Source organism: Miniopterus natalensis, chromosome 1 (assembly GCF_054644295.1).
Source record: "Miniopterus natalensis isolate mMinNat1 chromosome 1, mMinNat1.hap1, whole genome shotgun sequence".
In the NCBI taxonomy this organism is placed as follows: Eukaryota; Metazoa; Chordata; class Mammalia; order Chiroptera; family Miniopteridae; genus Miniopterus; species Miniopterus natalensis.
The window spans coordinates 189,386,933-189,406,628 of record NC_142081.1 but is presented as its reverse complement, the minus strand read 5'-3'; the positions used below and the strand labels follow the sequence as shown (position 1 = coordinate 189,406,628).

The following is a 19,696-nucleotide window of genomic DNA, read 5'->3' as shown; positions in this document are numbered from 1 at the left end:
TGCCTCTCTTATTTTACAACAAAGAGATGGAAGAAATTGATATTTTCCCTAAACTGAAATATTTTACACTACTCTTTGGCAACTTTTATTACGCATAGCTAATCCTCCCTTAATGAGGGGAGAAAAGGGGAAAAAATGCAATGTGTTTTGACTTTGGAAATCCTTCCCAGAAAAGTTCAGAAAAGTGGGAAAATGCAAACAAAAAGAAGAGAAACATCTGAGTCTCATAAAATCCTCCCTTTATTAACAGCCTACTGTATGCCAACCACTCTTTGCTTACATATAACAAGGAGGCGACATTATCAAATGAGTCATCCATGTCACTGAGGCACACTCTCTTTTCTTCCCTCTTTCAAGGATAAATGTCTTTTACTCAATTTAGACATCCCTATGTGGTCAATCTTCTCTCTCTCTTTTTTGTTTCTTTGCCGTGTGCACTGCCCAATCATACTGATTTCTACCACACGCTACCTTCAATTACCACAACAGCAAATTTAAAGATGCTAATACCCAGCACAGAAATGACAAGTTCTCACATATTTCTCATAGGAAGCTAAAATGCTCAAAGAAATAATACTGAGTAATCTCTCTTTGCTGAGTAAATAACAGTCAAATATTCCAAATGACATAGCCCTTGAATTGGGGGAAATGACAGTCAACATCCTAAAATTCTAACTCCATAAACCTTTTCATGTCACCCCAGATTAAGTAATTTTTACTTCTCCAATAAGTGACTGCCAGGATCAATCACTTGGCACTTATCAGATATAGCCATATAGTCTTGCTTGTCTTTTTTTGAATGTGAATTATATCTTATCTCTTAGATTATAAACTCTTAGCGGGATGTCACTTGGGCTTTTTTTTTTTTGGTAAAAATGTGTACTCATATTTGTTGTCATTTTCCTAGACCCTCCTTTGCTAGTGGATCTCACGTTTCAGTGGCCCAAGGATCAATTGGGAAGCCAGTTAAATGATTATAATGGGAAGGTTCACAGCCCACGCATGGAGAGCCACTGTCCTGCAGAGCCCACATGGCGCACTGCCTTCTACTCAGGTCTATGTGTTTTCACAGACATTCTAGACTTATGAAAAGAAACCCTAAACTTCAGAAACACCAAATTAGGCCACTATTAAAGAGAGACTAGTTCTAAAAATAACTCAGCTATCTAGGGATTTTAAATATAGAAATTCTTTTTAGTCTTGAACATCTGAAACGTTTGTCCTAGTACCTAAGCTCATTATCGCTTAAATAACCGATTCTCAAGTTGCTCCTGGGAGTGGCAACACCCTGATTGTAGTGTCTTTGAGTTAAAAACAGAGCCTTTCACCTCCTGCACATATGGGGCAGCCTGTGGTGACCAAACGGACAGTCCCTGAACTCCTACTGCGTGTCAGATGCCACCTCCACCAGCCGCTGGCCTTTCAGGGACTCCCCCCAGGGACTTCACAGCTCTTTCTAATAAAGAGACAATTCTTTAACATTTGAAGTAAGTGTATTTTCTTACATATATGCTTAAAATGTACAGAAACTCTCTGAGATAACCAGATATACCCTGGGAGTGAAACTATCAAGGCTGTAAATTTCTGTGGGCACTACTTGTTAAAACAAAGAATTCTTGCTTAGTGGATGGAAGTTACTTTAGGATTAGTGAGTAGGTGGGTACAGGAAAGTCATTCAGATAATTCCCTAAACTTTTTACTGTTTACTGAAGCATCTTTAATCAGAGAGCACCTTCAAGCAAGGCTCAGAAATCTTAAGACACACAACACCTCCAACCACCGGCGCCTAATTGAAAATGTATTTCCAGAGCTAGTTGAGACCCAAAGCAAAACAACCGTGTGAGAAGTACTTTGTTTTTTCTTTCCACATAGTGTCAAACTCTTACAAGCTGCTGATGGGACAGGGGACCCCTTGCCGCACCCGAACTAATTGGCTTTCTCTAACCCCATCTCTCCTGCCCAGATTTCTTTCCCCTGCGGTAGGCGGGCAGTCGATACCAATTCGTTAACACCACTACTTTTGCCCATCTTCCCACTAATCGCCAGAGCCTCGGTTTCATCCCACAAGCCTCAACCAACAGAGCTAACGCCTCCCATAACCTCCAGATTATTTCCTGTGTGTTGATTTTCTGGGGAATGTGTACATTTTGGTGTTGACAGTACAAGGTATATTCCGTGCTCTCTCTTGAACTTAGCAGGTTTTGACAGATTTATGGGAGGACAGATGGCCATTACAGGCTGAAGGCTGACAAGAGGCAGTTCAGAGCATTGTTAACACACTTGCACAAACTCTCAGCAGTGCAGCTCTGTGCAGAATGTAATTCAGACTATAGCTTTTTTATTGCTGCCTATTTTCTTTTGTCAAAAGAGCCTGCTGTGCAGAGCAACAAATGGCTGCCATTACCCGGAATGTAATGGGTGTCAGACAAATCACGTAACACAAACAATCAAGAGTATGTAGGTCATATTTCAACAGAGCACAACCTTAGCAATATTTATGATTACTGCATTGAAATGCGCTCTATAATAAACAAGTGCCTCTACATCACTCACACTTCTGCACTTCGGCACAGCAAATCTGGGAGAAGTGGAACGCGCTCTACAGTCATCTTTTTAAGCAGCCCTTTGATTCAAAAAAAAAAAAAAGTGGCAGACAAGTTTTGTTTTGTTTTGTTTTTCATTATGTGCCATAAAACGATTTTCTTGGAGGAGCTCTCTTTTGGGTTTCTTTGTTTAATTGAATGACTCTGGTAAATGGCGAGTCCTCTGCTCTGTTTCCTGTGCTCCACTATCCACCCAATGACTTCGGCGGGATCTTTATTGCAATAGTTTATAACGTTCTGCAGAAGCCACTGCTCAATCTGTGACTTGCTTTGGAGGGTATCTGACAGTGAGATTTTTCTTACGTCGCACGCCCATTCAGACATTGCTTAAGGAGAAATAACTAGAAGATTAGTATCTAGTATGTTTAAAAACTCACCAGAAAAGGAGGACTGGGCCAAGAGAAGCACGTGACTTGTCCTAGTCACATATAGGGTGTCCTCCAAAAATGTACACACACTTTAAAGCTGATCGCTCAATTGATGTTTCTTTCTTTTCAGGTTTAACCCATTGGAATTAATAATTATTCAAAGTGTGTATACAGTTTTTTGGGACACCCTGTATTTTTGGCCTCAAGAACTTGGAGGAGGTGCCACGAGGACATAGGAAGGGCTGACACTGAGTATGAGCTGTTACTGCTACACCAGCTGCTAGAATATTTCGTAGCTCTAAGCTCCTCCAGTGCCCTCTGCCCGCCCCAACTTCCCCAGGACTCCTGGGAGTTCCGTGAGCAGCAGCCAGTGTGTTAACAGTTGACACAGAGGGGCCTCCCGCACCCTGCTCTGGCCCAGAGTGCCTCCGCCTCTATTACTTTTTAAGTATTTCCTATATCGCCCCCGTTTGCAGGGGAACAAACTGGCCTTGCAGAAAGCTTCAGAACATTCCTGTGACGTGTGACTAGTTCCCCAGCTCTTGAAGATGAAGATCTTATCATTGGCCGCATACACTCTCCCAGGGAGCTGGGGCTGGGGCGGGGGAGGGGAGGGGGCGGGGGAGCAGGGCCTGGTTCCCAGCTGTGCCACCGCAGCCTCCAGCCCTCACCTGGGGTAGGAAATGGCTTTGCTATTCTTGGCTTAGAAGAAACTGAATAGTACCATTTCCAGAAAGACAACAGAGGAACAACGGAATTCTCTTTCCTCATGTGGGTCAAGATGAATGAGATTAAAAAGAGAAAATGAAGGATGGGTTTGAAATATGGAAAAAATTCCTGACAGTTAGAGTTGGCAAACACTGCAACGGCTGTAAAGAGAATTTGTTGGGTCTCTGTTCCTGGGATTCTTCAGGCACAGGAATGGATCATATGACCTGTCAAAATCATTTTCCAGTTCTCCGAAGCCATGGTTTGCCTTTGAAAACTACTGACCACAGCTCGTATTTTGCTTTGGTCTATTTCCCCCAAAGATAAGTCACACACAAAAGAAGTATATATGAAAAAGGCGCAGCACATTTATGCCGCTTGTCAATATCCCATCCAGCACAATGAACTTTTAAATGGGAAGCCCCAAAAAGAAAATATAAAACTCCACATAAAAGACGACTAAAATGTTACAAATTGATTGGTTAATGAGTGTCTGTTTTTTTTAATGCAAGTGCATTGACGTGCACTTTGAATGATTGCCCATTTAAACTGAGGGAAAACATTAAGTGAAAAATAAATGACACCTAATCACTAGTCCACTATCATCAAAACCATGAGGGAAAAATATATCAATGGAAGAAAAAATTGCTAAGATCTAGTGTGTTAGGGTGATGGGATTGCTGATTATTTTGCTCTTCTCATTTCCCTAATTAGTTATAAATTAGTTATATTGCTTTTTATCACTTGTATAGTAATAACAATAAAACAATTTACATATACATATCCATATGCATATGCATATACATGTCCATGAAATTTTGGGGTCAGTCACTCTGGTCCCTAAGCAAATTTCTTCCTCTCTGTGGTTAAAGCTATCATCTGTTCAGCTGACATTGCTTTGCCATTCCCATCTGAGAAACAAAAAGTCTAGTGCTCTGAAAATCTCCATATGCAATAGACTCAAATGCCTTCTGCCAAAGGAGCATTCTCTTTTCTCTCATCTTGCTTTACTAACAGCTATTTTGAAATCACATTAGTTTTTACACCTGTAAAAGAGAAGGGTTTTTTTTATCAGCCAAAATGAGCTAGTTTGGGACAATCACAAAGTCAGACCAGCTGGCAATACCTAATAAAGCAAACTTCCCATCTCATCCCTCCTGTTTCCCAAAGACTCTGCAGATGGGACAGAAGGATTATTCAGAAGGTCTTAGAATTTTGTTGACTCTTTATATTTCCACTGAAATGTTTGGAAAATTTCAGTGAAATTTGGGAGCATAAAGAAAAACAAGACACAAGAAAAGCTTGTGCAACAGCTTGATACAGTTCTTCTGCCACAACCAAACAGATTAAGTTTGTAGACCAAGGATCAACAAATCAGCATGAATGCTGTTTCCGCCCTGTCCACCCCCCTGCTGCACCTATGGCAGACATCACTAATTGATCATGACATTCCTACTGAGCACAGACTTGGCCTTAGAATCCTTCTCAACACAATGCTCCTGGCAGCCAATACCAATCAATGACACTTGGCAAGTGAAATGAAACCTATTTAACATAACAGATGTCGACTACTATCTTTAAAATTCAGGCTTCAGGAAAGAAACAGAATGTCTACTCAGACAGACCTGCTTTGAACCCAGGGTTCACCACGGAGCCAGAATCAACATAAAACTTTTTCCTCAACAATTAAATGAGCAGGGAGTCAAAAAGATAATATCTGTGAGGTGCTGTTAGGGAATGCCTAACCTCCAGAATTTGTAGTAATGATAGCTGTTGCTGAGAGAATATCAAAGAGGAGATTTTTCTACCTGGATTTGGTAAATCTCACACCCATACACCAAAAACCGTATACGTTCAATTTTGTGAGAAATTAGGGGGATTTTGCCACAAAAAGAATATATAACTTCATATATGAAAGTGCCAAAGAGGAAGTAACATGAACTCAATGAAAGGCAACAGGTAAAGAAAATCAAAAGAGGAAAAGAGGAGCAGTAGGTGCAATGACATTAGTAGGTAAAGTTATCATAGTAGTTAAATAGCTAATATTTATGGAACACACATATGCTGGTACTGGCCCAAGCCTTTTTCAGGTTTTATAACTCATTTAATCCTCACGGTTACTCAATAAAATGCAGGTATGGTTATTACCTTCATTTGATGCATAAGGTATCAAATGAATTACAGAAGTTTCTTAACTTGACCAAAAGCCATGCAGCTAGATAGGGATATATCCAGAATAGGGACTTAGATTAGTTTGGTATCAGGGCCAAGGCTCCTCGCAACTTCACTAAGCTATGATGTCTGTTTTTTAAAAATCAAAATAAATTACTTTTATTTGGAGCACTGCTGCTTATAAAGTGTATTGGCTCAGGTTAAACCACATGAAATTGCCATTTTTGTATGATAAAAATGGTTGAATACTGGAGATTTTATGTTTCAACCTATAATTTAGTCCTTTGAGTCAGACAGTAATTTCATTTGGGAATTATAAATAGGGCTTTAAAATTGAGGAATCTGAGACCTAGAAAAGAGTACAGATATTGAAAATGTTCTAGAAATAAAAAGATGAAGGAGAGAAAGTATTCACCTTATCTTGCATATTTCCTAACTGATTTCACTGCCCATGTCAAATCCCTTCTTACCTAAACACCTCTTGATTTCCTGCCTTCTTGTTTCTGCTCCAACACTATATTCTCCCCTTTCCACCTGTACTTCAAAATCTGATGCACATATTTTTTCTCCCTTAAGGCTCTGCGAGTCAGTTTACCCCATGGAGAGCCCAATTTCCTCCGAACTTCTTTCCATGGATCACCTCACTCACTCAACATATAATGGTATTGTCTTAATGCTTCTTTCGGTCCTGAACTGCCTTTATATTTCTTTTCAATCTTCTGTGATCACTGAATATAACTTGAAGCCAGGTTACAGGGTTCCCTTTGATAACTTCGTTCTTCCCTTTGGTGATTCTCTGAGGCATAACTAGTGTTGGTTACAACCTCCAAATGCTACTATGCAACAAATTTTACTCACATTTTTACAGGAGATAGAGATCATAAACATCACACATTCCAAACCCACAATGTCTCTTCCAAAAAAACAAAACAAAACTCTCCTCCATCAGTCTCCTCCTCCATACACCACCCTCCAGGCGTGCTCCAAACTTCTTCCAGCTCTCTTCAGTACCCTCCAAGTTCCTCCACATCCTTTGTTTTCATATAGCTCAAAATTCCTTCTCTTATGCAGGGCAATTTGCCTCTACCTCAGCTTCTCTAATTGACATCCTCACACTTCCAACCCCCTGTGCTCACCTTTCTTAAGAGGTAACTAAACAGTATAAATAATAAATTATATTACCCTTCATGCTTTTATAAAACGTGTTCTTTTTGCCCAGAAGCCTATAAACCCACATCTTAAACACAAAAACATTCATTATTACCTACTATGGGCCAAGTACTATGCTCCAAGGATTAGTCTCTATGTCTGACACTTGCTGTGCATCCATCAACCAAGACCTATCATATTGCAAGCATAGAGCAGGCATGAAAAATATGTTGTTAAACTGATTCCCATTGTACCCAATAATCTTCCAAAGCACCAAGAAAATGGGATTTAAACTAGTAAGATGAATTCTGGTTCACTGACAAAAAATAAATCTACCATGTATATTTTTAAAGATTATAAGTATTTTTAAAGTATTTTCTATAAATCTCTACCTGTCCTTTAATAATGTGGGCTACCTATCAAAATTATAACTAAATTATTTAAAATTTGTTTACCTATCTATCAATAAGAAGAATATTAAGACTTCTGGCAAAAAAAATCAAAGTAATTGCTTCTTTATAGCAACATAATCTCACTAATAGAAGAAATGCAATTTAAATGATATGTTCATACACCTAAGTTAACAAAACATTTTAAAAACAAAGACACCCAAGGATGAAATAAAGCAAGTGTATCCATAGAGTGCTAATAGGACTATAAATGGAAACACCCCTTTCAGAAAGCAATATGGCAATATATATGATGAAGCCCTGAAGATATTTATGTCCTTATATTCAGTATGAATAACTACTAGAAATTTATTTTGAGAAAATAAAATTAAAAAAACTTATGAACGAAGATTTCCACTGCAGTGCTATTTCAAAATAGTAGCAACCTAAATGTATGAAAGTAGGGATATTAATAAGTAAATTTAGATGTACGTACTCAAACTAAGTTTATTCAGCATACTAAAAGCCTGATTAAAAAAAGGCATTGATGATACAAAAATTTCCTATTAAAATGTTAAAGGAAAAATCGGGATGCAAAATTATACATATATACAAAATGATCACAGATAGATTAAAATATCCATAGAAAACAATGGTATACATATCTTTGCATCTTAGAACTATGAATACTTTTTCTACCAGTTTATATTATTGACATTTTAATATTAAACTTTATTATTTATGATGAGAGAATAATAAAACTATTTCTCTAACACGAAGCTTGGTTTGGGTGTATACCATGGAAGCTTTCTCAACCCTCTCTATAAAAAAATAATACAACATTCTGAACATTCCTAGTTAATAGATTCCTTTCCACTAACCTGTTACTAAAAGCCACAGTAGGGCATTTTTACAAACCAGTTAATGTCCATTGTACTGGTGACTAAAATTTTGTGAGAAAATAAAATATTATGTAAATTAATAAAATATCAGTTAAAAAAAAAAAAAAAAGGTTGTTTTTATAAAAAGACCAGTAAAGAGTAAAAGAAGGACTGTCAAATTAGTTATAGATGGGTGCTAATGGAAAACACTGAGGAAACATCAGGAATCGTGATTATAATTTACATGAAAACCATAAAAATCTAGAATGATTCCACATTCAGACTACCACACAAATATCTGCAATTTTTTTCTTTCAAAAAGTGGGACCATCTACAACGCATTATTGTTGAGGTTTGTGCCAGAAAGATGAATGAATTCCTAGTTGGCACACTTAACTTCGAAGTAAAGGTCTCTGTCTTCTACTAAAAATTCAATATTTTGATGTATATTTATGTTTTAAGCAAAAGTAAAATGACAAAACACTGTATACTTTAATCAACATTTTGGATGAAACTACCAAATACTCATTCTCATTGGTCACATATGAAGGCCTCTACTGCACATAATATATACATACAAGGGTAACTTCTAATCATATATAAAAATTATAATTTATTGAGAAATTATGTAATATGTATGCTTATAAGCAAATACATGTGTGTACACGTATGTATGCACATAAAGATATACTTGTATATATGTATGTATATGAGTCTACATAAACACACACATAAAATAGATGTAAATACCATGAAATTAACTGCTCTGCTGCTTTACCAAATCATGCAATCGTGCGATAGGCCTTCACACGGGCGTAGCTTAGCAAACTCAAAGTGTGAAATGAAACTCGGCGACAATGAGCGCGGGGCGCCAGGCGCCGCGGTTCCGGCCGAAAGCATCCTGTTTAACTTACTCTTCCTTGACCCTTCTCAGCAATGGCCAGAGCCAAGGAACTTCTTGTCCAGACATCCTAAGATTCACTCTCTGGTGGGGTTCGAGTCCCTAAACTTAAAGCACTTGGGCAAAGACACCATTTTCAACCACCTCAGAAGTCTGCTTTGCAACTCTTGGCTTAGTAAGCGTCTCAGGGGCAGTCCGAGCTTTTAGGGCTCCTTCCTCTTCAGCATGTGAAGTCAAGACTGGCTACATGAGTGCAGAAGTCCAAACGGTGAAGGAAATAGCTCTTCTTTAAATAGATATAAGAACGTTTTGTATTGCTGAATGGGCATATATCCATTTGTCTCCTTTGCTGAAAAGATATTAAAATGGTAACACATAGAGGAGAGCATTGCACTGCTAGGCACGCCGGAGGGTGAGGCAACGTTCCAAGCGAAGCCTCGAGAAGTAGTGGTTCTGGCTTCAACCTTTGCTCCTTGCTTCCTAGCTCTGGGGTCTTGGGCAAGGTACTCAACATCTCTGAACCTTATTTCCTCATCTTCAAAATGAGAGAACTACCACCATCCTCATGAGGTCTTGTGAAATTAGCCAAAACCACTTACGTGCCTGGCACATTTATGGAGGGGGAGATCAGTAAATGTTCATTTCTCCTCCTACTCAAGTTCTGGTGTCTTAATCTGAAATAGGGTTATTTGAGGATTCAAAGCAGTAATATATACAGGGTGGGGGTGGGGTGAGGGGTATAAAAGTAGGTATACAGTTGTGAGTGCGCAAAATAGAGTTTATTCTAATATTATTTATTAATTATTGTATTATTTTCCATATGAACAACTGTAAACCTTTTGCCCCACTGTGGCTCAAGTCTGACCTATGATAAATGTCTTCTCCTAAAGAAAATAAACAACTAGAAATATTTATAGATAACTTCTTATCCAATGTTGTTTTTCTCTATTAATGTCATTAGTCACATAAATAAAGCACTCTATTATTTAATATATATTACACACACACACACACACACACACACACACACACATTTCCAAGTGATATGTAAGGCTCACCTGCAGTTCCAGAGAGTTCCACACTTAAGGTTCGTTCAATAGTCTTGTTCTCAAATGGGGAACCCTTGGGGTCACTGGAAGATATGGCACATTTATAAAAACAAACTGAAATGGAGTTGCTGTAGCCAAATGTATTAGAACCCCCTTCCCTTTCTGAAAATGGTTACATTTCTTAATACTTACTTTGGTGACTCTGGGGTCAGAGGAAGAGATAAAGTTGTTGGTTTGGCTAAAGGAAAAAAAAGGAAACTAATTATGAAATATTGAGTGTTTTTTTTAAGATTTGTTTTCTTTCTACAATAGTTGGGTTGGAAACTGGAAACTGGAAAACAGAAGTAAGGAAATCCCTGAATATTGGATAAAAATCAGACAACAGCCCATTATGCTAAAAAAATTCCAAACAATATTTGCATCAAGAAACCATCATTCAAAAAACATACAAAAGTAGAATTTTCCAAAAAAAATGTAGTATCCCTGTTAAAAATATCAAATTTGCATCATACCATCAGAGAGAAATAATGTTTTCTATTTTAATTTGTATTACAGTACATGGTTTGTTTAGATAAGAAAAGAACAGAGTAACTACAAGAGGACAGAACGTTATGAATATTCAGTTGCTTTTTCTCCTAAAACATATAATTTTATATCTAGCCTGAGAATAGGTTGTTTGTATGAGGCCAATGCTAACCCAATAACCATTCCATTCACTAAAAATTAGTTGAGAGATTATGGCAAATTGTGAACATTGACCCACATGGTTGAAAAGGGGTTCAGATCCTCAAATCTGATAAACAACTAAAAGTAAGATACTATGTTTATCAGTTGAGAGACCTATACCTTCATAAAGAGAGCTCTTTTATTTCCTTTTATGCTCCCTAAATTTTACCTTTCACAGAAGGCATTTCTGAACAATAAAGGGTGAAGTAAGAATCTTCTTACTCCTAAATTTCAATTGCTTCTCTTCAGCAGTCTTGTATTTTGAACTGAAGGAGGGGAAAACATGATGAGAAATGCCCTTGGGCTCTATATCTACATATTATGTATGTATGCTTATCTACAAAGATACATTTATACGTATGTCAATTTTTTTTTCTCACTAAAATCACTACTTTCAAAAGGTCAAAAGATAGTCATTTATGTAATGAAAATCATAGAATTGAAATCAAAAAGGTCTTTAAAATAATCTTCCTTAGTTTATGGGTAAAAAGCTTGAGAAAAATCTTTTGAGATGCTTAATGATATTGCCAGAGCCATAAAACTAGTTACTGGCAGAGTTAGCCCAGAATATGTCTCCTTTCTCCTATTATCAGAAGGAGCTACAACCAGTAGATATTAAAGTAAATTAATCAACCTCAGTAATTAAGGTCCTTTGAAATGTGAAAATATTATTTATATCCAAATTAGGCTAAAATTAGGTACTTTACTTGGATAAATAGTATTTACATATTTAATTTGTAGATTTAGATTTAGTTTTTAAACAATAGAATGGTTTCTCATCTATCCAATGTGCATTCAGTAATGCAAAGCTCATGCTGTCTTCTACAAATTAGGTACATTGATTGATTGGCTTTTTCATATACACAGATAAATGAACTGGTTTGACATTAATTTTTTTTAGTATGTCTGATATAATGAGCCTCTCAAAAAGAATACATTTATGGAGGAACTTTACCAACTTTTTTTAAAATATATTTTTTTATTGATTTCAGAGAGAAGAAGGGAGACGGAGAGAGGGATAGAAACAGAGAGTCATTGATCAGCTGCCTCCTGCATGCCCCCTACTGGGAATCAAGCCCAAAACTCCGGGCATGTGCCCTGACCAGGAATTGAACCGTGACCTCCCGGTTCATGGGTCGATATTCAACCACTGAGCCACACAGCCAGGCGGGCCAAACTTTACCAGCTTTCACAGTACTCAACTAACAATTAGGATAATGTATATAGGTTCTACAGAAAATGTCACCAGATATGAACCATGTGCTATCTCGCACAATAAATGTACATTGAAAATCAGTCACAAGAATTCCAGTTTTCAAGGTGTAGAGCTGACTTTCTGAAATGCTCAGTGGAAGGCCCCCCCTCCCCCAAATTCTGATAGTTGGGTACAGGTAAGGCCAAGGGCAATAGAAGGGGAGGAGCAGGCAGTGGCCATATTTAATGGGACCAACTGCAAAGAGGAAATGAGGCCCCTAGGAAGGGTACAGCCCAAACCATACAGAGTCTAACCCCTGCATATGCCCATGCTCACAAAAGCTCCCTCAAGGAACATTGATTTGGTTCACTCAGAGTTTAACCCACACTGTTCCAGAGGTTCCATGATCCTTGAGGGCAGAAATTCATCTTTTTCATGCAGATCATGATATTTTTGATGAATGAATACATTAGCAAATGAATGAATAAGTGAATAAGTGGGACCCCAACGTGTGCCAAAGGCCAGATCGTTATCCTAAGGAGCTTAAAAGAACCTGACCTCACAGTGTTACAAAGAGCAAACAGGAAGTTCAGTGAGAAAAAAAATTACAATACATTAAGAAAGGTAACCTCAGTAGATCCCCTCAGTTATTGTCTCTAATAGTTCATACATTTTTTACTCTCACATTTTGAATAATAATTTAAATAATTCCTGAAGCTGAGCATTTATTTCCTGTTGGTTATTAATAGCCAGCCATGTTTCATGTTTATTTCTTTTTAGGTGTTTAATAATACAAGAATATATATATGTGTGTGTGTGTATATATTTATATACATGTGTATATATATATATATATTCTTATATTATTAAACACACACATATATATATATACATGTGTGTGTATATATATATATATATATATATATATACACACACACACACACACACAAAAGGCTTTGTTTTGGAATAAGCTCTTTAAGCCTCATCACAGACATATACCTTTAAAAAAACCCACCCACATACAGCATGTCTCTTCTAAAGACTCTTTCCTCTACAGGCCAGTTGAATTCCTCACTGCCACGGTTTGTAACAGTTTATAGTACTATTTAGTGGTAAGCAAACTTAGAAATTAAAAAAAAAAAAAAAAAAAGAACCTCTAAATCCAAAAGGACCAATTAAAGTTTCAAAAAAAAGCCCTTTAAAATGTGCTTTTGGGCTGGGCTCCCTGACTACAAGGCTTCCTCGAGCTCGGGACTTCAAACTCAGCTCCAGAAAACGAACGCCCGGCCAGCAGGAGGTGGAGAGAACCCCGGTGGATTCTTCAGTTCACGCGCTAGAGCGAGCCCAGCTGGCTTCCCTTCACCTGGGGCCTTCAACAGCCAGGAGTCCCCAGCACGGCTCTGCTCTGGGAAAAGCTCCAGCGAGTGGGTGAGGGGCCCATCAGGGGATCGGGGCTAAGCAAGCTAAGAGAATTTGGCTCATGTGGAGAAATATATTTCCCTGAATTGACAGAAAGAGATGGGTAGTGAGTTTGAGATGGCTACCAGGAAAAACCTAACTGGGAGCCAATTTAAAATATTAAAGGAAGGTTCCTGAAAATTCTGGACTATGGTGAGATAGGGGTAAGAGAGGGAATGTCAAAACATGGGGAAAGAAAATACTCTTGAAAAGCAGCCGCAATAGCATACCTGTGCAAAGTAATCATGGTCAAAACAGGGAGGAGGGGCTACGCTCTGCAGCTGGAGGGGAAGTTGGGGGAAAAAAAGAAATGCTGTATTAGAATGTGCCCACCTCCCCTACAGGGGTAGAGATCAAGTTCAGGTGGAAACTTATATTTTAAAGCAACAGTAACTTTCAACAAGTTCTTTTGGGGCCTGTAAGACTAGAATATTTAGGAAGGAGCCAAAAAAAAAAAAAAAAAGAAAGAAAGAAAATTGTATCTCTGCCAAGGGAGGTTTCCCCAAAACCATCCTGCCTCAGAAGCATCACCCTTCTGTTAACCTATGTGGATAATGAAAAATCAAGCTGTTTCCTTTAATCGAGGCACCGTTTTTTAAAGATAGAAAGCAAATTTTAAAAATTCTAGGAATTTCCAGATCCTTATTTACAAAATAAAATCTGTGAGCCTAACGTACTTTTAAAAAAGGGCGGGGGGGGGGAGTGCACTTAATAATCACAAGAGGCTACACATAACCGTTATTTACAATTTCCTGAGGCACACACCCAGCAAATCAACGATGCCTTGTTCTTCCCATTACTGAGAGGGGAAGAAAGAAAAGCTCTGTAATGAGTCTCCTAGCCCAGCTTCTCAGGACTGCAAGGATCCCAGCACTGCAGAGCTCCCATCAACCTCATCTGAGGTTGCAAGTCTCCCCCTTCCTTCGCCCCCCACCCGTCTAACATTTCAGGGGCCAGGGGGTGACTGTGAAGCAGCTGCATATCAGCTAAATAGGATATGTTCAACCTGTATGCAGGGAAGGATTTTTCCCATCCGTAACAAACTGCCGAACTCTTTCCAGAGAGACACACTGGGAATGGAAGCCCACAGTTTGGGCATCGTCAGCCGGGCGTTTGCTGGCTCTGCCTTCAGTGCCCTCACCCACAGAGTGTGTTTTGGTCCCCAGCCTACCTTGTAAATGTTGCGACTGCGGTTGCGTGTGGGACTTCTTTTTGGAGGTGCATTTGTCTCTGCTGCTGTTCCTGGTCTCTGTAGGTTTGCTGTGAGGAGGGTCATCGTTCGTGGTCAGATACTTGAGAAGCTCTGAGCAGGGACGTCTTTGTGGCTTTTGCTGTTGACAAATGCTCTTCGCTTTATTGCTCCATGAATTCTCGGTCTTAAAAACAAGGCATAAAGAAAGCTGAAATTAGTGAGCTGAACCTTAGCAGAATGGATATAGGTTTTCGGAAGAGATGAGATTTTCAATGAAGTGTTCAGTCTAAGTGTACTGGATCTATGAGCTGTGAATAATTGTTTGCAGAACAAGGAAAGAAAATTACATTTAAAATTCCTAAATGACATTTATGCAGCTTTTTATTTCATTTCTCCTACATTTCAATGTTCTTACTCAGCAACATGTAACTAACAAGACCCTACAGCGCCTTTACTGTGAATAAAAAAAATAAAATAAGCTGGTTTAAACCTTAATTTGCCACTGATTGCTAGAGCCCAGTATTCACAATTCTCTTAAGTACCCCTTAACGCTCCGTTTTCACTCAGAGTGAATGGCAAGACAAACATTGTTTAATACAGCCCGCTAACCGAATTATGTCATTGCCGGCATTCCACCCAATTAATGGCAGAGACGGATCTTTTGCGGTGATTCCAGAGCAATCTTTCTCAGGTTAGACAGCTGGCAGAACAGCAATGCTGCATCTTAAAGTCACTTATAGTTAATATCAGCCTATGGGCAAATTAAATTGTGGCCCAGGCTGCTGCGTGTACTAGTAAGTGGGCAAGGAGTGACAGACGGCGGAGCTTCCATCCCAATTGTCCGAAGACAAAGCGTGAATGGACCTTCCCAGCGTAAAGCAGCCAGAGCGCTGCTTTCGGAAACCCGCTTCCGAGTGGGTTTCACCATCGCGGGACAGCTGCGGGAGCCCCGCCGAACGAACACCAATAAACAAGCCCGCGATTTGTTTTACGGCTTCAAGCAAGAACCCCTTCGCTCCTTTCCCTCCTGTATTAAACATTTACTTTTGTACCTTAACGACTGCAGGGCTTGTTCTCATCCTGTGACCATGGTTTGCATGGTTCTGGGTACTGAGACCGCTGCATTCATTATAACTTAGCTGAGTGTTGGCTGGTGCCAGTAAGAGCTTCTTAAGCTGGAAACATATCAGGGAAGGGGAAAAGCAAGAAAGTGATGAGTCTTCTAAGCATGAGGATACGTTATTCAAATTTCAAACTTGAAATTAAGTCATTTTGATTGTAGAAAGTAATCCTATCACCCTTTAATTATATCATACCTTAGCATGAAGAACTTCTATGCATACATGCATAACCCATGGACAGGCAAGAGTGTGGTGAAGGCCTGGGGAGGGGGTGGGAGGAGGGTGGAGGGGGTCAATGGGAGACAAAAATGGGAACATCTGGCCCAGCCAGCATGGCCCAGCAGTTGAGCATTGACCTAGGATCCAGATCAAGGTTCAGTTTAATTCCTAGTCAGGGTACATGCCTGGGTTGCAGGCTTGATTCCCAGCAGGAGGCATGCAGGAGGCAGCTGACCAATGACTCTCTCATCACTCCCTCTCCCTTCCTCTGTAATCCTTTAAACAATAAAGATAAATTGTAAGAAAAAATTAAGAAGCTCGGCCGGGCCTGGCTCAGCAGTTGAGCATCAGCTTAGCATCCAGGAGATCGCGGTTGGATTCCCAGTCAGGGCACATGCCCGGTCTGCGGGCTCCATCCTTAATCAGGGGCGTGCAGGAGGCAGCCGATCAATGACAACTCTCTCATCATTGATGCTTCTATCTCTCTCTCTCCTCTCCCCTCTTCTCTCTGAAATCAATAAAGATATATTTTTAAAAAATTAAGAAAAAGTTTGGCATTACTCTACCAACTCTGGAACTATTTCCTTTTCCTACTTGATACTTAGTATTGTCTACCTCAATGTTCCTTGTACATAAAATAAGGCAAAACAGATCTTCCTAAAAAGATTTTCAAATCACTACTAGGTGAGAAAAGCTGCCTTGATAAATGAGGACTTGGGGCTTGGGAGGGGATATATGGACATATTCCCATCAATCACCCAAATGAAATATATGAAAGATTCTGTGATGTTTTGAATCAATTTCACAATCAAGTGTAACACTCAAAGAATATTTGGAGTAAAAGAGTGGCCAAATTTGATGAAGATCTGTAAATAGATAGAGTAGGGAGATGTGGGTTCTGGCTCAGGCTAAGCATTTACTGTCTCTTGATCTCTGTGTCTTTATTTGACTTAAGGTCCTCCCAGGACCTCCCTGCTTGGGCACATAGTATGACTCCAAGTCAACAACACCTCCCAGGTGAGCCAATTAGGTGGATGAAATTCATCCAGTATTAATGTAAAGAAATCAGAGTCCTAGGCAGCAAAGGCAACAATACTGACAAATGGAGAAATTGGGGAATAAATAACAATCACTTATGAGAGATTTTCTTCTAGACCAGAAATCAGACACAGCAAAGGATTACATGTAGGGTCTCCACATGTTTACATGGAGTGCTTTTAACATTTAAAAATTTAGAAATGGGCAAGAAACAACCTCTAAATGACACATCAAAGCACATTATTAAAGTTGAGAGGATGGCATTCCATAATTTACATGGTGTGCTCTTACCTCAGATTTATGGCAAATGACAAATGGCTACCACAGATGAGAAGGTAAAACTGTGTCTTAGAACTAATAAAATTCTGGTCAAGCACTGCACTGAAAAGGAAATTCACTCTTCATTGCCTACCATAAATTTCAGTAACTTAGGTAGCAAATGTGCTATTATTTTTCAATCTTCATAAGGATTATGGATCCAAAGCCTTAAAATATTACATACCCTTGATATACCTTCTATTTCTAGAATTGTATGCATAAGAATAAAACTACAAATATGTCAATTATTATACAATTTATGATAGTGAAAACCAGGGGAAAAAGACTAAATATCCAACCATAGGGATTGCTCAATAAATTATGACATTTCTGAATAATAAAATACTATACAACCATTAAAAATAATGTACACATTTAAAATTCACAAACATGTTGATGTTAAATCTTAACGAAAGAGGAGATTTCAATCATTTTGCATATTAGAGGTTGTTAGAAATTACAGGTGAATTTTTAGTCTGTTCTTTTTGGTTGTCCATATTTTCTAAATTTCTATTATGAACATAAATAATACTAAGAAATAAACACAAAAAGTAGACACAAAAGATGCTTTAAAAAATGCAATAAGATCACATGAAGACTATATTATCAATATTTTTAAACACAGAATCACAGAATTTGCAACTCCAAGCGTGCCTGGGGATTGTTTTGGCATCAGTCTAAATTAAAAATCCAGACCTTATTGTTACGACATCATACCCATGCAGCGGGTAGCCAGAGGCAACTCCGATTCCTGTTAAACAGTAGGAAGGGTTCTTACTAGAGACGGCTCTTCTGCCTCCTGAGGCGGAGGGGTGCCGTCAGGCATGGAGGAGGGACTAGCCTCATTCTCAGTGGTCACATCTCCATCTGTCAGCGCGTCAAAGGAGGGCAATCCGTCTTCATCCACGGGGAGACTGTCCAGCGTCTCTGTGAGGACTGCTAGCAAGTTCGCCTCGCTCTCTTCATCTATCTTCTGCAAAAACGGAAGAAGACATGAGTGAGTTGACATTAGGAGATGGGCAACACTATTAATCCACATGCATTGGACATGTTTCGCCAAATGAATAAAAAACATGAAATTTCGAATGTCTATGCCAGAGCAGTAAGACCGTGTCTTCCTTAAACTCCAAATTTGCTTTTAGTCTGAAACACACAATTAATTAATACTTCTCTCTGCTGCACCAATCTCTGATTGTTGAGCTGTCCATAATTGCTAAATAGCAATTTATGAGGTCAGTGCTTAATATGGCTGTATATAATTCTGTCTTGTTCACAGTCATTTTCCACATGTTTATGTCTTGTTTCCTTAGCTAAAAGAGATGATTTAGGTCTCAGGACTTGAGTCAATTTTAGGCATCATCTCCTTCACCTTCATATATAGTGTTTCAATCTCCTATACAGCATACCTGCCGAAATGCGTAGAACACCATTTGAACATAGCCAGAAACTAAAACTATACCAAGAGAAACTGTACACTTTTCTAATTTCAATTATAACCTCATCCCTGAACATTCCACAGTCATTTATTTTTTTCCCTAGCATCTTCCCCAACTTCAATTAAAAATCTGTAAATGCCTACTGGATATTTCTACCTGGTAACAGCTCCCTCATCTCCAAAACTCAAACTTAGGACCTCTCATGACAAAACTACTAATGCTCTTGACTTCTCATGTTTGGGTAACAATACTTCAGACCTAAACTTTGGAACTACCTGGAGTCTTCTTTTTTCATCCGTCTAGTTGCTAAGTACAGTCTTACTTTGTAATAACTCTTAAATGAATTCATTTCTTTTGGCAAAGGGTACAATTCTAGTGCAAGCTTACTTCCAGTGGGGGCTCATCCAAGTGCACTCTCACTCATTTTCCCACCAACACATCCTTGAAAAGCTAATCTTCATTTATTCGCTCCATAGATGGTTTTGAACACCCGAGCTATGTCAAGACCATGTTAGGTGTTGAAGGTAGAAGAGAAAGGAGACAAAACCCCGCCCCTCCAATACCACTCCAGTGGAAGGGAAGAACCTGTAAACAGTATATTATAAAAAGTAATATTTATTTCAGTACCTTCAAGTCCTCCCAAACTCGAGTCTATGCCCTTTGTTTATAGGGCAGTGTGCCGTATCAATGCACCTGGGCAACCGGTAGCCATTGATTACTTGCTGAATAATTCACTGATCTGCATTTATTGCTTAAGATATATCTTGTGTATA

At 38.8% G+C, this 19,696-nt stretch overlaps 1 protein-coding gene across 2 annotated transcripts in view; it reads right to left on the bottom strand.

Annotated features, from left to right (window-relative positions):
- PPARGC1A (PPARG coactivator 1 alpha) overlaps positions 1 to 19,696 on the bottom strand; it is a 280,818-nt gene that overhangs the window by 18,984 nt on the left and 242,138 nt on the right. For both annotated transcript variants that reach the window (XM_087828004.1, XM_016218252.2), the window contains exons 3-7: positions 18,266 to 18,460; positions 15,844 to 15,966; positions 14,771 to 14,975; positions 10,413 to 10,458; positions 10,230 to 10,303 (exon numbers count right to left, since the gene is read on the bottom strand). In XM_087828004.1, coding sequence (XP_087684130.1) covers positions 10,230 to 10,303; positions 10,413 to 10,458; positions 14,771 to 14,975; positions 15,844 to 15,966; positions 18,266 to 18,460 — 643 coding nt within the window. The remainder of the gene's footprint in view (positions 1 to 10,229; positions 10,304 to 10,412; positions 10,459 to 14,770; positions 14,976 to 15,843; positions 15,967 to 18,265; positions 18,461 to 19,696) is intronic.